The 27,432-nt window shown below is 39.7% G+C and overlaps 2 protein-coding genes and 2 long non-coding RNA genes across 5 annotated transcripts in view; 2 read left to right on the top strand and 2 right to left on the bottom strand.

Moving 5' to 3' along the window:
* The window catches only part of TOMM70 (translocase of outer mitochondrial membrane 70), a 45,347-nt gene extending 42,482 nt beyond the window's left edge, over positions 1–2,865 (top strand). For both annotated transcript variants that reach the window (XM_027103379.1, XM_027103388.1), the window contains exon 12: positions 2,410–2,865. In XM_027103379.1, the coding sequence (XP_026959180.1) occupies positions 2,410–2,563 (154 nt within the window). In that variant the 3' untranslated portion in view covers positions 2,564–2,865. The remainder of the gene's footprint in view (positions 1–2,409) is intronic.
* On the bottom strand, positions 32–14,480 carry LOC113618972 (uncharacterized). The gene is made up of 2 exons (XR_003432223.1): positions 14,448–14,480; positions 32–2,379 (listed from the first exon to the last, which is right to left on the bottom strand). It is a non-coding gene; the product is annotated as an uncharacterized LOC113618972 (long non-coding RNA).
* Positions 5,527–9,592, top strand: LOC113618969 (uncharacterized). The gene is made up of 3 exons (XR_003432222.1): positions 5,527–6,001; positions 6,881–7,003; positions 8,532–9,592. It is a non-coding gene; the product is annotated as an uncharacterized LOC113618969 (long non-coding RNA).
* Positions 14,481–16,537: 2,057 nt separating the features above from the next.
* Positions 16,538–27,432, bottom strand: part of NIT2 (nitrilase family member 2) — a 21,573-nt gene continuing 10,678 nt past the window's right edge. Inside the window, exons 5-10 of the mRNA XM_027103365.1 lie at positions 24,322–24,415; positions 23,731–23,805; positions 22,559–22,637; positions 20,734–20,832; positions 18,013–18,068; positions 16,538–17,666 (exon numbers count right to left, since the gene is read on the bottom strand). Of these exons, the coding sequence (XP_026959166.1) occupies positions 17,575–17,666; positions 18,013–18,068; positions 20,734–20,832; positions 22,559–22,637; positions 23,731–23,805; positions 24,322–24,415 (495 nt within the window). The 3' untranslated portion in view covers positions 16,538–17,574. The remainder of the gene's footprint in view (positions 17,667–18,012; positions 18,069–20,733; positions 20,833–22,558; positions 22,638–23,730; positions 23,806–24,321; positions 24,416–27,432) is intronic.

Raw genomic sequence — 27,432 nt, 5'->3', positions numbered from 1 at the left:
TTAGGGCATCTCCATATTTATCTTTTCATTCTTCTCATTATAGACAGGTTATTGTCAATAATCATTAAATTTTTAAGTCTTAACATGTTGTGCCTTTTGAGGCAATATTCCCTTCAAACTATACAACTTTGATTTGCCTTGTTTAATTATTTTTCCTGTTTAAAAGTCACACTTAAAAGTTGTTTAAGTCAGGCATATACATTAGAAAGGGAAACTTGATCTGTCTCCAATACCTGTTGTGTTTTTTCCTCCTTTCACCTGTATTATTTCTCTTGGAGGGAAAACATCTGCAGCGTACTTAGGCAGTGCAGTGTAGCATAAGGATTGGCAGCCACGTTGCCCGAAGACTTAGATCCTGCTACAGCCAAGGGGCTAGGCAAATTGTACCATCACCTCTGAGCCCCCCGAGTTTTCTTTAAAATCAGGGAGTTGGATAAGAACTTTTGGAATTCTTTCATGTAACTTCTTGTTTTCTGTAAATGTTTATCCAGAGTTGCACTTGAGATCCACCATTAATAGGTGATAACTCTTTATGCCATAGAATTTAGTGTAATGTACCATCTTGATACTGGCATTGCCGTCCATTTGAGTATCTACTCTAGGCCAGGTACTGAACTCTAGGAGCTTTCCAAATATTATTTCAATTGATTTTTACCCCAGTCTTTATAAAGGCTGAGGTTATATGATCCTCCATTTAATTGAAGAGTGTAGAAACTGATGCCCAGACTGGTTAAAATAACAAGGTTACATGGTAAGCACGTACAAAGAGGACATGAGCCCATATTTCACTGATGCCGAAAGTAACAGATCTTGCCACCATTGCTTGTCAGGAATTAGTAGTTGTCGTCTTAATAACCTGTCATGCAGTCACTTCTGGGGTCCTCTGTCTTTCTGCTCCAGAGTAGGCAGAATATATATAGGCTGATGAAAATTTTTGTGATTCTTTTTATCCATCTATACTGACAGTTGCATATAAATATTAAATTATTTCTTAATCGCCAGTTTGTTAATGTGTATAAAATATTCTCATACTAGAATATGATGGGGTAATAGTTCTTAATCTTTTGAGCAAAGCTGTGGCTTTTTCCTAAAATAATGCACATACAAAAACTCTTTGCAGATAAGTTGTTCCTAGAGCCTGGGTTAAGGACCCCTGATTTATGGGGTTTGATGAATTTTGTTTGTGTGTTAATTGTACTTTAAGAAATCCATTCTGAATCCTGCTTTACAAATAGATAAGTGAATGTGAATGAATGAAATTGCTGTTTATCCTAGGATTTAGCAAATCTGCTGTCTACCTAATATCTGAACATGAACTCTCAAAGTTATTTTCTTTTTAATTAAGTCTGTTATGTACTGTATCAATATATGTAGTAGGAGATTGAGTACAGTCTCCCCAGAGGTACATTGTACTTCTTAGACTCTAACTGGCATATATATAGTGGGGACTTAATACAGTATTTATTTTAAGATTACATGCATGTATGCATATATACATAGCCAGTACTATGTATAAGTATAAGTTACCTTAAAATAGCTCTTGGTTCTTGGCAAGTATATAGAGCCTGATCACAGTTAGACTGTAAGAGATAAATTATATATTTTTTGACCAAGCATATTCATCCATTTATTCAAAAAATGGATACTAGCTACCAAGCATTGTACTAGGTTCTAGGAATTGAAAGGTGTCCCGTAAGGATCTGGTAAGACTGTGGTGTAAACAAATATCAATATATATTCATCTGACTGTGCATAGAATGACAATAGAATCATGGGAACAGTGGGGAGGGAGCGGCCAATTCCTCTAGCGTGGGAAGGGGAGAGTATTTTTCATGAGGATATTGTATTTGAACTGGGCCTTAGAAAGGTGAGGATTTGGCTAGAATCAGGCAGAGAAGCAGTAAATAATCTGAGCATTATGAGCATGAGTGAACTCAGGGAGACCTGTGTGTATGGAGTAGAGTGTTGGGTAAGGGATATGCTGGTAGGGCTCACACAGATCTGTGAAGGTAAGGCCCCTGAATACCTGTAATGTTCTCTGAGGCTATGTCACTGCTTTCTAAAGGAGCCTCATGGTGGAGTAGAAACAAGCAGAATTTAGGAACCAGATATGATTATGATTTTAAATAAGTCATTTAGTTTCTCTAGTCTCACTGTTCTTATCTGTAAACAAAGACCACAAACAAAGACCACAAGTAGCATAATATAAGCATATAGTATTTGTAATAGTAGCTAACATTCATTGAGTGTTTTCTATATGCTAGGCATTATTTTGTTATAAAGAAGCATTTTATTAGAATCATAGTTGAAACTTAAAGGTCAGGCTCCACGTAGCTTCACTTATAAACTTCATTGCATTCTGTGAAGTGCTTGTTGAATCTGAAACATTTAAAATTGTTGTTGTTTTAGAGGAAACATGGAGAAAGCCATTGACATGTTCAACAAAGCTATAAACCTGGCCAAATCAGAAATGGAGATGGCTCATCTATACTCACTCTGTGATGCTGCCCATGCCCAGACAGAAGTTGCAAAGAAATATGGATTAAAACCACCGACATTATAAAATACGGGGGACGGAAAATGACCCTCTTTTTAGGAGTTTACCCCCTCTTCAACTGAACCCTAAAGACACTGTCGTGAACTACGTTGAATGGTGGAGCTTAGTATTTCTGTCTGTGCTGTTGTCATTTGTTACATCTGTTTCATTTTTAGGTGTTGTGGGAGTGCCTGTTGAAGAAAGTTTGCAGTGTTGCAGCTTTTATGCCCTGTGCAACAAAAGCTTAGAACCTGTTAAAGGGATATTAAAATGAAGTTGCAAAGAGTACAAATGATAATTGGCCATGCAAATAAAAATTTTGATTTGTTGATCTGACTTTTTTTTTTGAGGGGGGTGGGAGGGTGACTGTGTTCTGGATGATCTTGTCTTTGTGTGTGCGTGCGTGTGTGTGTGTATAATATATGAGTATTTTGCAGTTTTACAGCATGTTGGTTTTTAAATTAACATAGTAAGTGCTGTAAAATAAGATTCTTTTAGATTTGATTAATCCCTTTTAGTTAATTTTTTTTTTTGAAGGAAACAGCTTAAGTGGGGATTTCGTTTTTACGACAGCAAAATGGAGACCCTTTTAACCACTGTTAGCATGCACAATGCCTCTGATTCTGCAGAACATTAGATGCAGTGGCGACGCTTAAACCTTTGACCCCCTTCAACTATAATGGATAATGTACATCGTTCTTAAAATCTACAGCAGCTGGTTTTCATAGAGTAAATTATGCAGAAGCAAGATATTCTAATTGATATATGTGCTAGAAGACTGAGAATTAATGGGACAGCAGACCAGGCAAGAGGTAAGATGAAATGAAAATGTATTTATAATTGCCCATGGCTATTTTCTACAATAGGTATTACTATTTAACAGTGTACTTTTTAAAGAAAATGCAGGTTGGTTGTGTATGTAAAGACTAAGTGTGATAAGTAGTTAATTAGCTTAAAATTTCTAGTGAAGAAAATGTGGCCTAACAGTTCAAAAAGGATGGAAGTCGGGCTTCCCTGGTGGCACAGTGGTTGAGAGTCCGCCTGCCGATGCAGGAGACGCGGGTTCGTGCCCCCGTCTGGGAAGATCCCACATGCCGCGGAGCGGCTGTGCCCGTGAGCCATGGCCGCTGAGCCTGCGCGTCCGGAGCCTGTGCTCCGCAACGGGAGAGGCCCCAACAGTGAGAGGCCCGTGTACCACAAAAAAAAAAAAAAAAAAGAAAAAGGAAAAAAAAAAAGGATGAAAGTCGTAGATCCAGAAGCATAGTATTTCCTGAAGTAGCAAGTTTAATGCTTCTTAACTATGGCTACATGTACTTAAGGGATTTTGAGCCAGTATTTTCAAAGATGCTGAGGACACGTGGAGTGCATTTTAGTTTTGAACTAACCTTGGTCTCTAAGGCCTGGCTGACTGACCGTGTCCACACTACACTAAGGTTTCTGACAGCAGATTTTTGTTTTGTTTTGTTCATTTTACCTTTACCTCACCCTCTTACTTAGAAATCACTTTGTGTTTTTTCCAATTGTTACTTTTATAGATCATCCTTTTGCTTATATGCTGGATTTTTCTGGTGGGGGTGGAGAGGTGTTCTTAAAGAGTCTCTTGTTTTGAGATATTCAGGGTGGGGAGAGGTTTACTTAAGTCTGAGTATAATAAAAAGAGCAAGCCTTCAGTTGTACTTTTCTGGAAATGGAATCTAATTAGAGTTTACATTGTTGGGAGTAAATGAGCATTTTACCCCTCTTTAAAAGGGTGCTTTATCCTATTGAAACCAAAAGGTTTTGTCAAAATGCTGTCTTTTTAGAAGCTACTAGAAATGACTCCCTTCCAAAGTCAGAGTCTGGAAAACATTGAAGGGGCAATAATTGGTGGGGGGCAGTTAACATAATTTAAGATGGTTTGGATAATGGAATGTTTGAGAGCTCTGCATTTTAGTTTTTAAATTATGCACCTACTATAAGCCCCGAATACAGAAATGTTCTGTATCTCTGAATAACCTCTGACTTTAAAAAGAAGTTTTTATTTGCATGGCTGTATTTACATTAACACTGATATTTTCTTCTCTCTTCTCGCTTCCTATCCCTTGGGGTTCAGTAGAAAACACACCAAGGAAACTGAAGCATGTACCATTCAATACTAACATTCCACATCCTCATGGACTATTGCCTGTTCTGAAAAATATTTGAAACTGCACTGAAAGCTGCATCTGTCTGTGTCTTTTCTATTGTAAATGATCTCACGTGTAAATTCACCAAATAAATATTACATTCAAGCTTTTCAATCTATTCTTTAAATAGAAAGAGAGGTATTCATTTACCATAGTATTGGGTAAATGCATTATCATTCTCTTTGTGGGCTCAAACTAACTTTGAAAAAAGGGACATACTGGACACGTTAGTATCTGAAGCACAATAAGTTTTAGGTATTAAAGATGGAGTTTCCCCATCCTTCCTCCTGGTGAAGCAAAGCTCTAAGAACTGCTAGTAGAGCCATTTACTTTATTCCTACCTATACCTTACCCATACTTGGACAACAGCCTGGAAGGTTACTAATCAGACCTGAGGCCTGTGACTAAGTTTATACTCAAAACTGGTTTCACCAGTGAGTTTTGATCAGTTTTCAACCACTTGGAGCCTTTAAGAGAGGATACCTGAAAATATCTACCACCGTTGAGTATTGTGGTACGAATAGGGAATAGATCTCAAAGCAATAGTAAGCAGCTTTGGCTTAAAAACACAATTCAGATAGAACTTTCTGCCCTGTGGAGACTCAAATGGTAGTTTAAATAGTCCTTTTTCCCAGGAGAGCTCAACTAATTGTCATCTTCTTAAGGCTGTTTATAAACAGGAAGACTATATAATTTACCCAAGAAATTTTTGAGCATAAAGTAATAATTACTCAAGACTGTCCTGGGTAAGTTGGGTTGTATGGTCTTTGTATTTATAAAGAAATAATATGGGAGTGGTGATGGGAGGGGTAATAATTAATCAAGCCTACCTTTAGTTCTCTGCAAAACTGATTGGCAAACAAAGTGACAAGAATTTTAACTTGATCTATTTATAAGCCTTAACACACTGCAATAGAATGAATAATGGTCCTCCAAAAGATATCCAAATCTTGATCCCTGGAACCTGTGAATGTTACCTATTTATGTGGCAAAAATGGACTTTGCAGGTGTTATTCAGTTAAGAATCTTGAGATGGGGAAAATATCCTGGGTTATCTAGGTAGACCCCAACTATAATTACAAATGTCCTTGTAAAAGGGAGATTTCAGGAGAAGAGAAGACAGTGCGACAACAGGCAGAGATCAGAGTGATGTGGCCGCAAGCCAAGGAATGCTGGCAGCCACCAGAAGCTGGAAAGGCAAGAAATGGATTCTGCCCTAGAGCAGAGCTCGGCCCTGCTGACACCTTGATTTCGGCCCAGTGAAACTGACTTCGGACTTCTGGCCTTCAGAACTATGAGAGTGAGTTCCTGTTGTGTTAGCCACTAAATACGTGGCGGTTTGTTACAACAGCCACAGGAAACTAATACTCCTTCGGTTATTGTATACAACACAGCTTACAGTTTAAAGGAATTATTTTGAGTATCGCGGAGTTCAGCATGACTTCACATGCACTTAAGTTTTGGCCAAAGGTGTTTTAGGCCCAGAGTGGAGGTTTAGTCAAGAGCTGGAGCATTTGTGATGTAAAATACATATGAGCATGGTATAATCACCAGGCCAAAAGCCTGCTCTTCATGAGGTAAAAATGTTGAGATGCCTCTGCTGATACCTAGAAGAAACATCAGAAGTAAGATGCTCTTTCCAGGTGTTTTGAAACTCTTAAAATTAGGCAGTATGAAAACTACAGTCTGGTTTATTTCAAGCAGACGGTGCATAAATTCTGTTGGGGGTTGAGAGCTAATATTAGACTCTTCTAGATGGCCTACATGCTAGAAGGGATTAAAGAGCCTGCTGATCACTGGGACAGGAATGGTGCTAACCAAAGGAGGGGAGGAAGTTCAAGGTGGGAGGAGGCTGCGGGCCAACATGACAGCTACCGTTAGAGCCCAGAGACACGTGGTTCAATTTCTCCAGCATTTTTTCTAGCACTGGAATATACCATGACTCTGCAAGTGCTGTCCTAGAGGCCATGAGAGGGTTTGGCAGACAGGGCTTCTAGAGCAAATAGAGAGGAGGAAGACCATGACTGAAACAGACTCCTGGACACCATTTTGGGGGCTGGAAAGTTTAAAGCAAGGGGGGACCAGATAGAGCAGGTGGGATTCTCTGCACAGATGACCCATAGTCTAAATTTCAGTGAACTGCTATATTAAGCAAATTTTACCCAATTTTATTTCTCAGAATATCTACAAGAACACTGAAGGGTCTAAGATTTTACCCTTCCTCAAACAACAGTTTCATGAAGGCTAGCAGAAGATGTGAGATCCTGGGTCAGAGACAATGGATTTAATTACTTAGAGCACGGTAAGCAACATGAGCTTCATGTTTGCTTTGCACCCCACATCCCATGGAGGTAACCTGGAGTAATCTAGGTGGAGGCTGCACATGGAGTGGGTTTGTATCACAGCTGAGGAACTCTGAGTTTAGGAAACCCAAATCTTAATGAGCTGGCCACACACAAACCTGCCTAACTTTTGCATCAGAGGGAAACATTTTTATTGTACTGGTTAGTAAAGAGACCATCTGTCTTCTAAAGCTGTTCACTTTATACAAACATCTTTGAAATACCAGTCTGGAATAAAAGCTATCAGTGCCTCTATTTGCAAGACATGCAGAAACTAGAGAGACCTATGGAGAATGGACTACCCATCTCTACATGTTCTTAGCTCTTACTAATTCATCTCGAGCTTAATCTTTCTTGAGTTTAGAAGATCACAGTGTCTATTTTGGACCACAGCATAGTGCAGAGAAAAGTCTTATTGGTCTGAGGATCAGCTGACCTTTGTTCTAACTAACACAGCTTTCCACTGGCTGTGCGATCTTAAGTAAATGAAGTTCCCATCCAGCTCTAAATTACATGAAGCTATACCATGTCCTAGATCTCCCCAGATAAGAATCCCTTAGGGTAAGGGAACCATTCCAGAATATACAGAAGTTATTTAACCAGAAAACTGGCACATGTACAAGTACAAACTGTAGGAATGAATTCACTGCAACTCAGCATTTACTGAGCACATATTCATTGGGTGGCTCAAGGAGCTCCAAAACTAGGATGAGTTTCAGTGCCATGAAGTTATACACACTGTGGTATGGAAATACATGACAGTAATAAATTCTGCTAGGCCTTGAGTAATAGGATTTAGGTAAGGAGCTTTCTAGAAGATGGGGACATCACAAAACAACACACACAAAAACTAAGTTAAGGGACATTATGAGTCTGAGCTGAAAATAAGCCATCCAAGTTAGATTCCAGCAAGATGAAGCTGTTTTCTTTAAACTGGTTAGGAGACACCAATAGTGGAACTACCTGTGTGAGGATTATCAGCATATACTTAAGACCATGCATGTAGATGAGATTACATCAGGACAAAAAGAACTAAAAACTGGGAAACATCAACATCTAAGGGACAAAGTTGGCAATGAAAAAGTGGTCAGAGAGATAGTAAGACCTAAGACCAAGGTCACATTGATGGTCTTGCATTTCAAGAAGCCAAATGGACAGGTCTGCAAATAGATCATTAGTAGTCTTTGCCAGAGAAGTGTAACTAGAATGATGAGGGGAGAATCTGTCTAAAAGAGTCTGTAAAGTAACTGAAAAACAAGAATTAACTGGTGAGTAGAAATGACTCCTTTAAGAAACTGGGTGAAAAGAAAAGTTTTTTACAGGATGGCATGGTTTTTGTTTTGAGGGAGAAACTTTCAGAATGATCCTACAGACACAAGAGTAGTTAGAATAGTTGCACACAAAGAAATACATTTATAGGGTTTAAAACATTTCAAGAAAAGCTAGGATCACAAACTGCACCTTTACCACCATGCTCCATTCTTCCAGATTCTTATTCATTTGGTGAATTATGAACCAGCTACCAAGTAATCATTGAACAAGAGGTAATGTCCTTGTATGTATGTGTTTTTAGTAATTTGTAGATCTGGGGCTTAATTTTTTACTTCCTGATTTTAACAAGACCGTTTTTTTTTCCTAAAGTGAAGTCTCTTCAACAGCTATATTTTTAATTACCCTCCAGTCTTCACTCAAGATGAAATAGACCTGAATGAAGATAATAATTTGACAAGAAACTCTTGACACAAAGGTGTTCATAAGGCATAAAGGAGAAAAGCCCATATTAAGCCTGCCACCCTGGCAATATATTTGGTGAGTGCAGACATCACAGAACACATCTTTTCCCTTTCCATCACCTGGCTTTATCAAACCCATTCACCACCAAAACCTATACAGCAGTGCTTAAGGAGCAGCATAAAAGACTTAAAACTAGTGCCAGTGGAGCAGAACATTTGCCCAGAAACCTAAACTTTTAAGAAACAGTAGCTGATAATGTTCTAAATTTGATGAGAACTTAAACCCAAGGATGCAAGACTCTCACAGAACCCCAAGCATAAGACACATGAAGAAAACTACACTAAAGCACATCCTATAATCAAATTTTGTAAAATCAGTGATGAGAAAAATCTTAAGAGCAGAAAGAGAAAAAAAGACATTACAAGAGGAACAACAGGTACAAATGACAGTACACTTCACCTCTGAGAAAGTAAGCCAGAAGACATTAGAGCAAAATAATTATTCAAAGGAAAAAAAAAAAGGTGAGCCTAGAATTTTATAATCAATAAAAATATATTTTTTAAAATGAAAGCAAAATAAAACTTTTTTCAGACATACAAAAGCTGAAAGAATTAATCACCAGCAGATCTACAGTACCAGAAATGTAAAAGGATGTCCCTCAAGCAGAAGGAAAATGGATCTACTCTAATGAAGAGTACTAGAGATGATAATGTGTTGGTAAACATAAAAGACACCTACCTACTTTTAAAATCTCTTTAGAAGATTACTGGCTGTTTAAAACAAAATCAGCAATGTGTTGTGGGGTTTATATATATGTTGAAGTACAAAATATGACAATAAAAAAGGAGTGAAATTAAGTATACTGCTGTAAGATCCATACATATCAAGTGTTAGACAACTTGAAGGTAGACTGACATGTTAAGGATGCATACTAACTACAAACCCTAAAGGAACAATTAAAATAACACCACAAAGAATTATCATTTATAATCCAACAGAGGAGACAAAGTGAATCAAAGAATGATATTCAGTTAATCCAAGAAGAAGAAAAGGAAAAAGGGAACAAAGAATAAGATAAATACAAAATTTTAAAATGGTAGATTTAAATGCAACCATATCAATAATCACATTAAATATAAATGGTCAAAAAACCCCAATTAAAAGGCAGAGATTACCAAACCATAAAAAAAATGTATGATCCACCTGTGTGGTACCTAAAAGAAACCCACTTTAAATATGAAGACACAAGTAAGTTAAAATTAAAAGAACTGAGGAAAAAGATGTATTGTGATAATACTAATCAAAAGAAAGTTGGACTGGCATTATTGGACTGGCATTATCAGACAGAGTCCCTTTAGAGCAAAAATAATAGATAAAGTGTTATTTCATAATGAAAAAAGGGCCAGTTCATCAAGATGACACAGCAGCCCTAAATATGCACTAATAAGAGAGCTTCAACATACCTGAAGCAAAAAATGAGAGAACTGTAATGAGAAACAGACAAATCCATAATTATACTCAGATATCAACACCCCTCTAATAACTGATAGAAAAATTAGAAAATGACTACAGATATAGAACACTTAAAAACACTATCACCCAATATGACTTAATTGATATTTACAGAACACTCCACCCATAACAGCAGAATACACATTCTTTTCAACTGCACATAGAACATTTACTAAGAGCATATTCTGGGCCATAAAATATCTCATTAAACAAATTTAAAAGTATTCAAATTATACAGGTGTGTTATCTGGCCACGATGGAATCAAATTATAAATAACAGATTTCGAAAATCCCCAAATATTCTGAAATTAACATAAATAATAACCCTTGGATAAAGACAATGTTAAAAGGAAAATAAGACAATATTTTAAACTACATGAAAATGAAAATACATCAAAGACTGGGGATGCAACTAAAGCAATACTTAGAGGGAAATTTGTAGCATTAAACAACTTTATAAGAAAGGAGGAAAGGTCTTCAATGACCCTAAGCACCCAGTTTAAGAAACTAGAAAAATAAGAGCAAATGAAACCCAAAGTAAACAGAAGAAAGAAAATAAGAGCAGAAATAAGCAAAATCAAATCTGAAAAACAGATAATAGGACCGAAAGCTGGTTCTATTGAAAGATCAACAAAATTGATAAATGACCAGAATAATCAAAATTAAGAGACAAGATACAAATTACCACATAGTTCTCAGTCCATTGAAGAGAAAGAAATACATCCTAAGTCATTCTGAGGCCAGCAGACCCTGATTCCTAAACTAGACACAGGTATTACAAGGAAAGAAAATTCTTAAAATGTAAGCAAATCAAACCCAGCAATTTATTTATTTTTTTAAACAAAGCAGAGGGTTTGGGGTTTTTTTTAAAAATTTATTTATTTTTGGCTGCGTTGGGTCTTCGTTGCTGCTTTAGTTGCAGCGAGCAGGGGCCACTCCTCGTTGCAGTGCACAGGCTTCTCATTCAGGTGGCTTCCCCTGTTGCGGAGCATGGGCTCTAGGCACACGGGCTTCAGTAGTTGTGGCACGTGGGCTTCAGAGTGCAGGCTCAGTAGCTGTAGCGCACAGGCCCAGTTGCTCCGTGGCATGTGGGATCTTCCCAGATCAGGGCTTGAACCCGTGTCCCCTGCATCGGCAGGTGGATTCTTAACCACTGTGCCACCAGGGAAGCCCAAGCAATATATTTTAAAAGAAACTTAATATATTATGGTCAAGTAAAATTTATCCCAGGAATGTAAGTTTGGTTTATCATTCCAAAATCAGTATAATTCACAATATATAAACATAGACTAAAGAAGAAAAAAGATAAGTTTGTCTCAATAAGGCAGAAAAGACATCTGGAAAAAAAATCCAACATCCTTTCCAGATAAAAACTCTCAGCACACTAGGAATAGAAGGGAATTTCCCCAACCTCATTGAAGGCATCTTTGAAAGACTTAAGTGCTTTCTTGTAAGATCAGGACCAACACAAATATGTTCACTCACTAGTCTATTCAGAACTGTACTAGAGGTTCTAGCCAGTGCCATAGGCCAGAATAAATAAATAAGTTAATAAAAGAACCAGATTGGAAAGGAAGAAGCTTATTTTGTTAACTGTATTTGCAGACATGATCATCTATGTGAAAAATCATATGGAATACACATATAAAAAGCTGCTAGAGTGAATTTAGCAAGGTTTCAGGATAAAAGACCATATACAGAAATAAATTATATTTTATACACTAGCAATGAAAAACTAGAAATGTTTCCAAAACAATACTGCAGCATCAAAACAATTGCAGTCTTCAGGGATAAAATGGACAAAAGTTTTGCATTACCTTTATACTGGAACTAACAAACGCTGCTGAGAGAAATTAAGGAAGGCCTAAATAATTGAGATATCTCATGTTCCTGAGTCAGTGATTCAGTATGGATAAGACTTCAACTTTCCACCAAACTGTTCTATAGATTCAATGCAATCCCAGTGAAAACCCTGACAGGCTTTTTTTCTGGGGAAATTTACAACCTGATTCTGAAGTTTGTATGGAAATACAAAGGACTTAGTTTAAACCATTTTGAAAAATAAGTTGGAGGACTAATACTATCTGACTTAAAGACTTACTATAAATTTACAGGGCTTTCCTGGTGGCACAGTTGTTGAGAGTCCCCCTGCCAGTGCAGGGTACACAGGTTTGGGCCCTGGTCCGGGAAGATCCCACATACTGTGGAGCAACTGGGCCCGCGAGCCACAACTACTGGGGCCCATGTGCCTGGAGCCAGTGCTCTGCAGCGGGAGGGGCCGCCACAGTGAGAAGCCCATGCACCACAACTAGAGAAAGGCCCACGCACAGCAGCGAAGACCCAGCGCAGCCCAAAATAAATAAAATAAATTTTTAAAGAAGAGCCAAACCATTTAAAAGAAGAAAAAGAAAAAATAAAGTTACAGTAATCAACATAGTAAGTTACTGGTGTAAAGATAAACAGATTAATGAAAAACAAGAGACGAGTCCAGAAATAGATCAAGATACATATGGCCAATTCATTTTAATAAAGATGCCAAGGCAATTCAGTGGAACGACTGGATAGCTATAAGCAAAAAAAAAAAAAAAATCTTGACTCTTACCTCACACCATATACAAACAATTACCAATTCAAAATGGGTCATACCCTGAACAGCCAAAGCAATCTTGAGAAAGAAAAATGGAGCTGGAGGACTCAGGCTCTCTGACCTCAGGCTATTCTACAAAGCTACAGTAATCAAAACAGTATATTACTGGCACAGAAACAGAAATACACAGATCAATGGAACAGGAGAGAAAGCCCAGAAATAAACCCATGCACCTATGGTCAATTATTCCATGACAAAGTAGGCAAGAATATACAATGGAGAAAAGACAGTCTTCAATAAGTGGTGCTGGGAAAACTGGAAAGCCACATGTAAAAGAATGAAATTAGAACATTCTCCAACACTATAAACAAAAATAAACTCAAAATGGGTTAAAGGCCTAAATGTAAGACCAAATACTATAAAACTCTTAGAGGAAAATGTAGGCAGAACACTCTTTGACATAAGTCACAGCAATATTTTTTTGAATCTACCTCCTAGAGTAATGAAAATAAAAACAAAAATAAACAAATGGGACCTAATTAAACTTAAAACCTTTTGCACAGCAAAGGAAACCATAAACAAAACGAAAAGACAACTCACAGAATGGGAGAAAATATTTGCAAACAATGCAACCAACAAGGGATTAATCTGCAAAGTATATAAAGACCTCATATAACTCAATATCAAAAAACATACAGGGGCTTCCCTGGTGGCGCAGTGGTTGAGAGTCCGCCTGCTGATGCAGGGGACACGGGTTCGTGCCCCGGTCTGGGAAGATCCCACATGCCGTGAAGCGGCTAGGCCCATGAGCCATGGCCGCTGAGCCTGCAAGTCCGGAGCCTGTGCTCCACAATGGGAGAGGCCACAACAGTGAGAGGCCCGCGAACCAGAAAAACAAACAAACAAAAAACATACAAAAACCAAACAACTCAATTAAAACATAAGAAGACCTGAACAGACATTTTTCCAAAGACATACACATGGCCAAAAAGCACATGAAAAGATGCTCAACACTGCTAATTATTAGGGAAATGCAAATCAAAACTACAATGAGTTGTCACCTCACGTGGGTCAGAATGGCCATCATCAAAAAGTTTGTAAGAGAGTAGCACTGACATATATACACTACCAAATGTAAAATCGATAGCTAGTGGGAAGTGGCTGTATAGCACAGGGAGATCAGCTCGGTGCTTTGTGACCACCTAGAGGGGTGGGATAGGGAGGCTCAAGAGGGAGGGGATATGGGGATATATGTATACATATAGCTGATTCACTTTGTTATAAAGCAGAAACTAACAACATTGTAAATCAATTATATTCCAATAAAGATGTTAAAAAAGATTAATAAAATAATATAGTTTTTAAAAAGTTTACAAATAATAAATGCTGGAGAGGGTGTGGAGAAAAGGGAACCCTCCTACACTGTTGGTGGGAATGTAAATTGGTACAGCCACTATGAGAACAGTATGGAGGTTCCTTAAAAAACTAAAAATAGAGCTACCATAATGATCGAGCAATCACAATCCTTAGGCATCTATCTGGAAGAAACCATACTCTGAAAAGATACGTACCCCAATGTTCACTGCAGCACTACTTAGAACAGCCAAGACATGGAAGCAACCTAAACGTTTATGGACAGATGAATGGATAAAGATGTAGTAAATATACACAATGCAATATTAGCCATAAAAAAGAATGAAGTAATTAATGGCATTTGCAGCAACGTGGATGGACCTAGAGATTATCATACTAAGTTAAGTCAGCCAAAGACAAATATCATATGATATCACTTATATGTGGAATCTAAAAAACATGATACAAATGAACTTACAAAACAGAAACAGACTCACAGAAGACAAACTTATGGTTACCAAAAGGGAAAGGTGGGGGGGGGGATAAATTAGGAAGTTGGGATTAACATATACACACTGCCATATATAAAAGACAATCAACAAGGACCTACTATTTAGCACAAGGAACTCTACTCAATACTCTGTAATCTATGTGGGAAAAGAATCTGAAAAAGAATAGTTATATGTATGTATATGTATAACTGAATCACTTTGCTGTACACCTGAAACTAACACAACATTGTAAATCAACTATACTCCAATATAAAATAAAAATTAAAAAATAAAATAAAATGGGTCATAGACCTAAATTCATGACAAACTGTATTTAAAAAAAGCAATTAATTGGCCTTCATGAAAATTTAAAACTTTTACTTTTTAAATAATACGTTTAAGAAAATGAAGACTGGGCTTCCCTGGTGGTGCAGTGGTTGAGAGTCCGCCTGCCGATGTAGGGGACACGGGTTCGTGCCCCGGTCCGGGAAGATCCCACATGCCGTGGAGCGGCTGGGCCCGTGAGCCATGGCCGCTGAGCCTGCGCGTCCGGAGCCTGGGCTCCACAACGGGAGAGGCCACAACAGTGAGAGGCCCGCGTACCAGGAAAAAAAAAAAAGAAAATGAAGACTTTTTTCCCTCAAACTTAGAGAATATATTTGTAAAAATTAAAACCTAACAAAGAACTTTTATCTAGAATATATAAAGACCGCTTACTAATCAATAAGAGGATAAATAACCCCATAAAAATAGGGGAAAAAGATACACAAAGACACTTCACCAAAGAGGATATACAGACAGCAAAGGAGCACGTGAAAAGATGCTTCAGCATACTTAGTCATTAGGAAAATACAAATTAAAGCTATAATGAGGGCTTCCCTGGTGGCGCAGTGGTTGAGAGTCCACCTGCCGATGCAGGGGACACGGGTTCGTGTCCCGGTCTGGGAAGATCCTACATGCCGCAGAGCAGCTGGGCCCATGAGCCATGGCCGCTGAGCCTGCGCGTCCGGAGCCTGTGCTCCGCAACGGGAGAGGCCACAACAGTGAGAGGCCCACGTTCCGCCAAAAAAAATAAAAAGCTATAATGAAATAACATTACATGCATATTAAAATCGTTAAAATTTTAAAAGCTTATCATACCAAGTGCTGATGAGGATGTGGAGCACCTAGGACTCTGACAGACTGCTAAGTAAAATGGCACTGGCAGTGAAATACATGCAAGACTCCACCATTCCACTCCTGGACATTACTCAAGAGAAATGAACAACATGTACAAAATGTAGCTAGCAGCTTTATTTGTAATAGCCCAAAACTGGAAACAATTCAAATGTCTATCAACAGGTAAATGGATAAATTCCAGTACATCCATACAATGGACTACTAACTCAATAAAAAAGGAATGAATTACTGAAGCACACACACGGATGAATCTCCAAATAATTATGGTGAGTGAAAGAAGACACAAAAAACTATAGTATGATTCCACTTTTGGGTAATTTTGGAAAATTCAAACTGATCTGTAGTGACAAAGCTGATCAGTGTTTGCCTGAGGATGTGAGGAGTAGCCAGAGAGATTATAAAAGAGCACAAAGAAGCTTTTAGGGGTGGTGGGTATATTCATTATCTTGATTGAAGTGGTTTCATGTATATACATGTCAAATTTTGCCAAATTATACACTTATTTTTAAAAAGTCATTTGCCTTTTTCACTGTACAACACTTCTGCGTATACAGTGCTGGTTAAACTGCACATGATAATGTCATCATTCTTATAGATAATGGGATGCGTGTTCGTGTATTCTTTTGTTTTAAATTTTATTTTCCAGTATGGCAAACATCTATATATATGTAAACAGTGGTGTGCTAGAGTAGAATTGCACCAGCTCACAAGAGCCAATCGAGCACATCTATTCCCAGCTCTGTGTTTAGAGGTGTTACACTGATAGCTTGAATTTGGCAGTAAGTACACCATGGAAATTGGCAAATGCTACTACAAAATCGACTTCTTCTCAGACAGCTGGTCATTAAACATTTACCAACCCACCACTAGCTATAACATACATAAACCTCAATGGAATTCTTAATTTTTAATTATGTAAAAGGATTCTGAAAACCACCGGGCTAAAAACTTACCTTTATCAAGCTATAAGTGTTACTAGGGAGAAAAGAAAAAGAGACACTCACCCCTATCAAGAAAATCTTTTGCAGAGACTCACACTTTAGTTACCTTGACCAAATTATGCTACTGCCATTCTCCCAGGGGGCTCATTATTGAAACAATGTTTCCCCTAAAACTAAGGGGGTCTTAAATAGTTAGCGCCTTCCTGAATTTGAAGAGCCCAAAGGCTGCTAGGAAAGGTGCTGCCATCTCCTCTAGCCAACACCAAGGATCCATCACCTTGCTTTCCATAGCTACTCACAGACCAAAAATGTAACTTTAAGGTACTGCTCAGAGAACAAGTTTTCTACGTAATGGATTCCAACTCCAACAATCAGATAAGAAGTTCATGACACAGATATATTCATATCTGGTCAATCAACCATTAAGGATACCAAGATCTGATACTTTTACTAATTGCTTTGAGATAACTTGAATATGGAAGACTTACAGCCATCCCCTTGCCTTCTGCTCGTCTATGTCAGCCTGAGTCCTTTTTGACTATTTAATATGGTGTGGAGAATACCAGCATCAGTTGATGCTCCACCATCTCAACAGAGAGCTTCCCTATCCAGGAAGGGAAAAGGCTGAAATTAAAAAAAAACAAAAAAGAATCTCCATTAAAGAATTCAGAAGGGAGTTGATTATGTTGTAGAAACATATCTTCCTGTTTCATGACACGTTGGAAACATAAACATTAGGGCTTTTTCGCCTCCACTGCATAGAGGTCTGAGCGCTTCTGGCTAAAAATGGGGATTTGCTGGCGTATTTCAGCCAACTTCTTCAGGTCTGCAAAAACAGAAAAGTGCACTATTAGTAAGATGTAATTCCTTACCGCCCGACGGGAATTTCTTCCCCAAACGCTATGAAAACAACCAGAGCCTCAGCAAGTAATTTGCTCACAGGCCTTGTCTGGAGGCACAGACAGCCTGGCAATGCCCCTGTAGTCATTTCAAACCAAACCAAGAAAACTCAGGCTGAGATACAGCCCCAGGGCTTGGCCAGAGAACCAAGGATAAATGAGGAGGGTGGGGCATAAAGGAGCCCCTCCAGGTGACAGGGTTTCACAGCTATGGAATCTGGCCTCAGAGAATGGGGACACCAGAGACCTAAACTGTGCCAGAGCTAATCTTACCTATGTCTGAATACACGATCATTTCTTCAGTGCCAGCTTTGACGAGGACCTCCCCCCTGAAAAAGATTCAGGGGAAGAATGAGTGGATTCTCTGATGTTTGCTGATATTCAGGGTCTCTCTGTTTTTCCTCCCCATCTCACAGGCTAAAGGGGAAGGAATCTGAGATTTAAAACAAGAAGGTAGGGGCATAAATTCCTGTTCTACCATTGAAGTAGCTGTGTGGCCTTGTGGCAAGTCATCTGGAATCTCCATTTCCTAATCCATAAAGTGGAAATATGAGCTCTGTGAGGACTTGGTGAGAAAATTATGGAGTGTATTTTGTAACCCACAAACTGCTAGGGAATGGTAATTATTCTAAGATGTGATGGAAGAAATTTTCACATAATGAGGTATGGGGAAGTCATTCTGGCTTATACATCATTTAACTTAAACTTTATGCTAACTGGAACAGCCTGCCTTGTGGCCTATCACACATACATTGTACATCTGCTTTAACTATTAAAGAAAAGGGTGCACTGTCGAGAAGGAAAGAATGTTCGTTCCGAAGATGGAAATAAATGCCTCCCTTCCTGAGACATCAATGCTAATACTCTTTCTATATAAGGCTCCCTTCCCAAGCACCAAGGCCATACCACTTGCTGTATACATGCTGATCTTTTTTTTTTTTGAAATCTTGAAAGAATGTACACCTGTTGTGTTTGACATTCCTTGTTCTGACAAGATATAAAACTGTGCCGCAAACCATGCTTCTTCAGAATAGTTCCTCAGAGCTATGTGAGAGGCTGTCTCAAAGGCTACAGCCCTCAGTTTGGCTTGAATAAAACTCTTTTCTATTCCTATTATAGATTATTTATTATTTCTGTCGACGGATGTAAACATCTGGGAATAGAGACACCTATAACCAACAGGAAGCTCCATCTGTCTCCTCGTGAGTACATTCAAGACCCCTTTACAAGGGGAGTCTGGCTCTGTTTCTTCACACCTCCCAAGGCTGCTACCCAACCATGCGGATGGTGAGACTAGGCCTGGGCAGGGCCCAGATCTGCCTGGATCTCTGGTTTCATGCCTGTGATCCCTGGATCCCTATGTTAATGGCTTTCAGGGTTTGAGGGAAAGGTTTCAACCTATGGGGCCTGGGTAGAAATGGTAGAACCATGCCCTGGCAGGAACCCCACACTGGGAACAGCAACACTCCATAAATCTGAGGAAAAGCTGATTTGGAAAACTCTTTCCCGTGCTGAGGCTCTTGGCCCAAAACAGCTTCAGAAACGTATCTGTGAAATGAAATTTCTCCAAAGCACAAAACAAAGTAATCTGATACAACAAACAATCTGACATAATAATTGGTTCCATCTACCAGATGGCCACAAATTTTTGGCACAATGAGCTACAAACACCATCATTAATGCCATTTAACTGAATCCTTTTCTAGTCTCTTCTATTTCTTTCCCATTTGCCCTGGCATTCAAAGATCTCTATGTTAACCCCAGGCGCGTATACCAACGCTGATATAAGCCAGAGGGCTCCCAAACCGAACGGGGGGGATTCTAAAAAGGAAGAAATAAAGGTAAATCTTATACAACTACTTTGTGTCAGAGCAGCCAGCTTGATCAGTAACAGAGTTCATTAGGAGAACCAGCTGGGGAGCAGAGCTGCCCAAAAGGTCAGGAAGCTAATCACTAACATCTGCAGAGGAACTTGAGTCAAGTTTAATTCTGAAGCCAACTCAATCCTTCCAGTCTTTCAATGCCTCCCAAATCCTAGCGTGCAAGAGGCTCACTGGGACTCTCTCGCTGGTCACATCTTCCAAGGCCTTCCCCACCACACACTTTAATCTGTGGGTCCTGTAAAGTCAGCAGAGAGAAACTTTAGGAACCCCACAGTGACATTTAAGCCTTTGCAGCCTTGTTACTGGTTTATTTATCCTGAAATTGTAGAAATGCATATCTGTGTGTGTGTGCTTATGTGTCTGTAATCATACAGACATATGAGAAGTAGTATGGAATAAATCTCAGTTCTGAATTCAAAAGTCTTGGATCCAAACACCAGTTCTAGCCACTTTATCCTGTAAACTTCAAGTCTACCGTCTATAAACTGGGCTAAATAAAGATAAGTCCCTGAGAGTTCACACTGAGATTATGTGTGTGAAAGTACTATGTAAACTATACAAATGCCAGTAAGATATGTCTATTAACATATGTATATGTATCTGGGCAGACTTCCATGCTGGTTTCGCTAAGTAATAAAATGCTTTTCCCTCTCACAGAGGACAAGTTCACAGCTCCCCTTAATTCATCCCATCCTCCACTCTCCTCTAATCATTATGCAGGGAGCAAATCCTCAACCTGCAACTCATTCCTGCCCTAGGACCATTGACCCAGTCTAAATTTTAACCAAAAGCCAAGAGTTTGGGAGCCTCTTTTACTAAAACAACCCACCCGTGACTGCTGCCTTGTTTCCAAGTTTGGTTGACATTAAAAGTCACTTAGAAACTCAGAAGAGGGCTGAGGCCAAGCACTCAGTCAGGAGAGCAGGACCGTTTCTCTCTCACATGGTTTTCAAGTGGAAGCTTCTCTCACTGAGAGACCTGGAGACCTGGCAGGCATGTGGGGAGATGGGGGTGGAGGGAGGGGCGGGACCAGGCAGGAATCAGACAACCCACTTGCCCAAGTGCCATCTCCCGAGCTCCTCGTGAGCCTGTCCCTGTGTAGCCAACTCACCAAGGACTCACAACGGTGCTGTGTCCCCAGGCAACATAGGAGGCTTTGTCATCCCGGGCAGGAGATGCCGTGGCCACGTACACCTGATTATCAACAGCGCTGTAGTTAATGGACAGAAAAGAGGTAAATTATACAGTGATTACATAGATCTGTGACTTTTTATCCTAAGTGTACAGATCCTTATTTCAAAAACTAGGATAGGACAGGCTGGCTCAGATGTGGAAGAAACATCCAAAGCCACAGAACCCTCTCTTCAAAAAAGATCTTATTGCATAAGCCAGTTCTCGAGCAATTCTGCCCACCAGGGGACATGTGCCAGTGTCCGGAGACATTTTTGACTGTCACGACTAAAGGACTGCTATTGGCATCTAGTGGGTAGAGGCCAGGGGTGCTGCTAAACACCCTGCAATGCACAGGGCAGCCCCTACACCAAAGAGTCATCCAGCCCAAGATGTCAGTGCTGCCAAAGCCGAGAAACCCCGGCCTGAGCCAACCTGTAACAGTAAAGAGCAGAGCTTCTCTGGTTAATGCAGTCAAGGTGGCCAGAGAGAATGGACTGGCCTTGCTCTGGGACAACACACCTTGCAGGGCTGCAGGGCCCTTCCACGCCAATGTGGCAGCCCCATTGTCTCAAATTAGGCAAGAATTTCGGGTGGCAGCCCGGGTGCACCAAAGCCACCTGACCCAGAGCCCTCTGGGCTCAATCAGCAGATTCATGCCAGACCATCCCAGTCTCTCCCAAGCTTTTCTTCCTTTCAACAAGGCAGCGTTTATTAATACTCATGGGTATCACGTACCCCTACCCCGCCTTCCATCACGCAACCAGCCAAACACTTCTACATCCCCTTCCAATAAAAATTACCATCATCTCCAGACATGAGCTAGTGGCTACCCCTGGGCGGAGAGAAGAGAGTACTGACTGGGAAGGAGCAAAAGGGAGCACTGCAAGGCACTAGAAATGTTCAAGATGTTGATCTTGGTCATAGGTGAATACGTATGTAAAAACTCACTAACCTGTAAACTTAAAACTAGTACACTTTTCTGTAAGTATGTAACACCTCACTTTAAAAATCTTTTAATGAAAAAAACTCATCTCTGACCAGCATTTGTTTTGCAGAACACTTTACACAGTCACACTCCTTTCCCCTTCCATGTTACACGCACCTCTGCCATCTTCCCTTCACCACTCCTCAGCCTCAGGGGACCAGGGAAACAGCAACTGTGACACGCACAACATAGCTGTGCAACGCTCAGGACTTAGAAGTTAGAAGAGCGAGAACTGATGAGTTTCTTAGCAGAGTGCCAAGACTAACAGGACACTATGGAGGATGGAGTAGGATAAACACCCAGTCTGAGCAGCACAGGGTCCACAGAGTGCAGACCACAAGTCTCTCCCTAGGGCTGTCAGGCTAAAATAACCCCTGCCTTTTCCTTGGCTTCGGACACATACATTCCGTGGGTCTCCAATTCTCTGTAAAAGTTGCTGGCAACTGTATCAGAGACACCAATCCATGCCTGAACACAGAAGAATGAAATTGCTGCCCACCTGATGCAGTGAATGCTCTTCAAAATTCAAAAATCACAGTCCCCAAAATCCATGAGACTGGTGCTGTGGCTTCTGAGGAGAAGGTGCCCTACACTAGAAGCCCTCCTTTTGGGCTGCAAGATGAAAAGAGTCACCTTTTTCAACTGCATTTGGATGCCAGGGCATTCTGAGTCAGAGGCAGCATTCCTTACGGGGAAGGTTGGTGCTTCCACCAAACTGGAAATGTTCCCACAAAGAAACACTGAGACTCCTGAAGGTGTGCTTGAGATGCTTTCTTACCGGCCTCGCTGAAGCAACTCCCAGTGGGCTGGTCCGGTGGTCAAATTAAAAGCTGCAGGATATACCAACAGCTGGCAGCCTTGGGGAGAGAAAGGCCAAAGAGCAGATGCACGTAGACACCCAACCACACGAGCCCCTCCCTCTATTCCTTACCCAGCAGGGACCAAACTCAAACTTCCCCAAGCATAAAAAGATTCAGCCAAGTCAGACAGGGTCAGCAGCATTAAGTATGGCTCTAAATTCCTCTAGACACACACACACAAAACACATACACACAAGAAAAGTGGTATTGACAACCAAAACCACAACATGTGACTTTGCTTTAAAAAAGTGGAGAACCTGTCATTCGAATTCCTCTCAGCATCATGTGGTCAGCTCCCATGGCCAAGGACCATGTTTTGTGATGCTTGTCAATTGAAACGAGGGGCAGAGTAGGGCTCTACTACTTATTGCTAAGACTCAACTGAGACTGCCAACCCAGAGCCCTTGTGCCTCCACCTTCTGCTGAGCAGGGAGTCAAACCATTTGCACCCACTTCACTTTCACCAACAGATAAATTGGAATCAGAGTATCTTTGGCAGTCTAGTACGTATGCTAATATTTGTTGAGTACCATATGAGGAATTCTGTAAGTCCTCTCTCCTTAATCTTCACACTGTTCCTGTGGAGATGCATATTTTTCCAGAGATTAAGTAATTTACCCAAAGTATTGTGCCAATTAAGGGGAAGAGTTGGAACCAGAACCCAAATCTTCTGATCTGACTTGGTGCTTCTCCAGGATGGTAGCATGCTCCTCTGGACCAAAATGTCACTGACTACATTTCAACTACCCAACATCTAGGACTAGTAAGTGGTGAAAGCCATGTGCACGCAGACCATTTCTACTGGGCCCCGAGTGACTCTTTCCAAACACAGTAGCAGGAAGGGCTCAAAGGGTAGAGCAGAGGTTTAGTTTAGGAGTATGGCTCCTCCCTCAGCTATGTGGCGTGTTAAATTACAACCCCCAAAAAACCATACTGTCCATATGCAGGAGAAGTCTGAGAATTCATATGGAGGTAGAGAAATTAAGACCTCTCCTCCAGGTTTTCTGACCAAGGGTTCCCTCTATCCACAAAGACCAGCCCAAATTAAACCTCCAAGCATTCACACAACATAACTGTAGTGCTGCCTTACCTCTCTGTGCATAGATTTGTGCCAGCTCTGCAAAGCGGATGTCGTAGCAGATGCCCAGGCCCACTCTGCAGTAAGCTGTTTTCCAAACAGAAAATATACAAACAAAAAGTTAAGCTCCTCCCTCATGGTGCAGCAGGGGAAAGCCTCCAAGATCTAATGATCACAAAACACTGACGGGAATACATTCATGCAGGGCCCATGGATGGAGAAAATGTATAAGCTTATTCCTGCCTGGACCTCACCTCGTGAAGACATCATTTACAACAGCAAAGCAGAGATGAGAAACTCGTTCTAACTGAATGCTTCTTATATAAGTGGGAGGTGTTCAATCGTGGCCTAATGGGTACAGGCCGGAAGCTATCATACTAATAAAAGGCTGTGACCAAATGGAAGAGCAAAACCATGTCAAACCCTCAGTTCTCCATCCAGCCCCCCCTTTCTAGATCTCTGACCATTCTCTGCCCTTCTCACTTCTGGCCTTTCAGTCAGGTTTTGTAAAGAGGTTGGGAAGGGAGAGAAGTGAAAAACATAGGACTACCTGATCCTTTTCTACAGGGACTGCTAAAAGAGGTGAATTTATCTGGTACGTACGAGTATCAAATGTGGAGAAACTATCACCAGGACTCAACGTTTTAGATTCTTGAAATGTGATTTTCCCAGGAACATCAATGTCAAACAGATGGAGCTGCATCACAAATAATGGATTCGGTTACCTCTTTTCTGCAGGGTTCATGACAATAATAACAAACATCTTTCCATGGCCAGCAATGGGGGTGTTCTAAGATCAACTGTACAAACAGCACCCCCAATCTGCCCACAACCCACCCCACAAGCTGACTGACATCATATCAAAATAATTTCTAACACAGGGAACTGGAAAAATGATGCTGTAGGTCTTAGACCCTTGTTTCCTTAGTGGTGTGCAAATCAACATCTAGATTTCTTATGGAAAGCAATTAATGTGCAGCTTTTTTACTCAATATAAATGCTAAATGAAGACTTCTCAGAATCAGAATCAAACTGATACATTGGCAGAAGAGGTGGAGAGTGGGTGAGCAATCACAAATAGGTAAAATTTGCAAACCCAATGCAGCAATATATTAAAAAGAAACACATCACTTCCAAATTGGATTTATTCAAGGAAAGCCAATGTGATTTAACATTAAAAAACCAATCAATGTGATTTACCACATGAACAAAATAAAGGGGAAAAGTCATATGATCATCCTAAGAGGTGCATAATGAGCATTTGGTAAACTTCTCCATCCATTCTTATTTAAAAAACGGAACAGAAAAACTCTTCTAGGAAGGGAACCTCCTTAATCTGATAAAGAATATCTGCAAAAAAAAAATCTAAGGAAACATCATATTTAATGGTGAAACATTAAAACCCTTCTCCTATTGAGATCAAGAACAAGGTAAGTACACCTGCTATTCAACACTGTACCAGAGGTCCTAACCAAAGCAACAAGGCAAAGGAAAGGAATAAAAAGGATAAAGATTAGAAAGAAAAAATTAAAAGCCATTATTCTCAGATGATATATTTGTATACCTAAGAAATGTCAAAGGAAATATACAGATGAATTATTAGAATGAATAAGTTTACGCAAGGGTACTATATACAAGGTCAATATTTTAAAAATTAGTTCTACTTCTGTACACTAGCAAGAAACACAAAATGAAAGGGCATCAAGAAATACCAATTAGGAACAAATCTAGTAAATGATATACAAGACTATACCCAAAAAACTATTAAAAAACTTTGAGAGAAATTAAAGAAAGCCTAAGTAAATGGAGAGAGATATATATCATATTCATGGCCTGGAAAACTCAATTCTGAAAACAAGCACTTTAAAGAGTTGGGTTAATAGCTCAATGCTGGGACTACCCTGGTGGCTCAGTGGTTAAGAAGCCACCTGCCAATGCAGAGGACACGGGTTTGAGCCCTGGTCCAGGAAGATCCCAGATGCCGCAGAGCAACTAAGCCCATGCACCACAACTACTGAGCACCCCCTTATATTGAGACTGTGACAATATAAGTTCAATCGCCACAACTACTGAAATGCACACACCTAGAGCCCGTGCTCCGCAACAAGAGGAGCCATTACGATGAGAAGCCTGCACAACACAACAAAGAGTAAACCCCACGCTCCGCAACTAGAGAAAGACTGCACGGCAACGAAGACCCAACACAGCCAAAAAATTAATTAATTAATTAATTAAAAAGAAATATACTTAACTTAAAAAAAAAAGAAACATAGCTCAATGCTGGGTCCTCTTCCACTAATGGCAGAGTGGCTCCTATCAGACCAGCTTTCTCACAGATAACTATGAACTCTGGACAAAATAAAAAACACAACTACTTAAAAGCACTTGAGAATAATCAAAATCAGGCAGAAACAGAAGAGAAGTCAACACTTGGAAGAAGGGACTAGTGCTGTGTGAGCTTCCCATTTGTTTACAGCTTTTAGTTGGAGGCAAGGCCCCAGCTGTTGCTAGGAGTGGTGGTGACAACTACGCACAATCATACCAGCTGAGGAACCAGAGAATAGAGTTTCATGGCAGGTGGAAAGTGAGGGGGAAATGCTGCTGAAAAGGAGAAAGCCAAAGAACAGCCCTAAATTTTACATATAAAATCTGTCCAAATCTTTGACTAACCAATGAACTAAAGATGTGTGGGGCAAACTCCAAGCAGCCCAGCTAAAGCTAAACAACTTTACAGTAGAACAGAGCAGCTGAAGTTGCTACCCACCTCACAAAGGAAAAAGAGTTTGGTGTTTGAGTATGCCCAAATTAACTACTTGCTAAAATAAAAAATTAAACACTTTTCAGGGGAATGTAATAGAAGTTAGAATCTCAACAACATATAATCCAATATACAATCCTAATTACTAGATACACAAAGATATTACCCAAAGTCTTAAAGAAAAAGCAGCAATGGAGCAGACCCCAGTAAGACCCAGATGTGATAATTATCAAAGACTTTAAAGCAGCTATTGAAACTAAGCTCAAGAGAGTAAAGAAAAATAAGCTCTTAATGCATAAATGAACAGAAAATACAGTAGGGAATAAAAGCTATGAAAAAGAATGAAATGAAAATTTTAGAACTGAAAAATTCAACATCTGAATTTTTTAAAAATTTCACTGGATTGATTTACAGGACAGTGGAGATTACAGAAGAAAGACTCAGTGAATCTGAAGATGGGTCAATGGAAAATGCCCAATCTGAAGAAGACAGAGATAAATCATTGAAAAACAAAAATAAAAAACAGAGCCTTGGTGACCTGGTTTGGTGAACAGTATCAAAACTGGAGTCCCATAAGAAGAGAATGGGACAGAAAAATATTTAACAAAATAATGCCCCCAAGTTTCCCAAATACAGTGAAAGACTTAAATTTTACAGATTCAAGAAACACAAAGCAGGACAAATACAAAGAAAACCATATCTAGGAATATAAGAGTCAAAATAGTGAGAACTAAAGATTATGAAAAGACCTTGAAGGCAGGTAGAGAAAAACATGAATTGCATGCAGAAGAACAATACTAATTATCACTAACTTCATATCGGGGGTAGAAAAAGAGGCTAGAAGATAACTGAATAATAACATCTTTCAAACTTCTGAGGAAAAAAAGAAAACTGTCAACCCAGAATTCTATTCCACCAAAAATCTTTTTTTTTTTTTTTTTTTTTTTTTTTTTTTT

Source organism: Aethalodelphis obliquidens, unplaced genomic scaffold, assembly GCF_003676395.1.
Source record: "Aethalodelphis obliquidens isolate GAN/ISIS:26980383/991018 unplaced genomic scaffold, ASM367639v1 scaffold1, whole genome shotgun sequence".
NCBI classification, from domain to species: Eukaryota; Metazoa; Chordata; class Mammalia; order Artiodactyla; family Delphinidae; genus Aethalodelphis; species Aethalodelphis obliquidens.
Note: the sequence above shows the minus strand (reverse complement) of the source record. Positions and strands in the feature narration are given on the sequence as shown.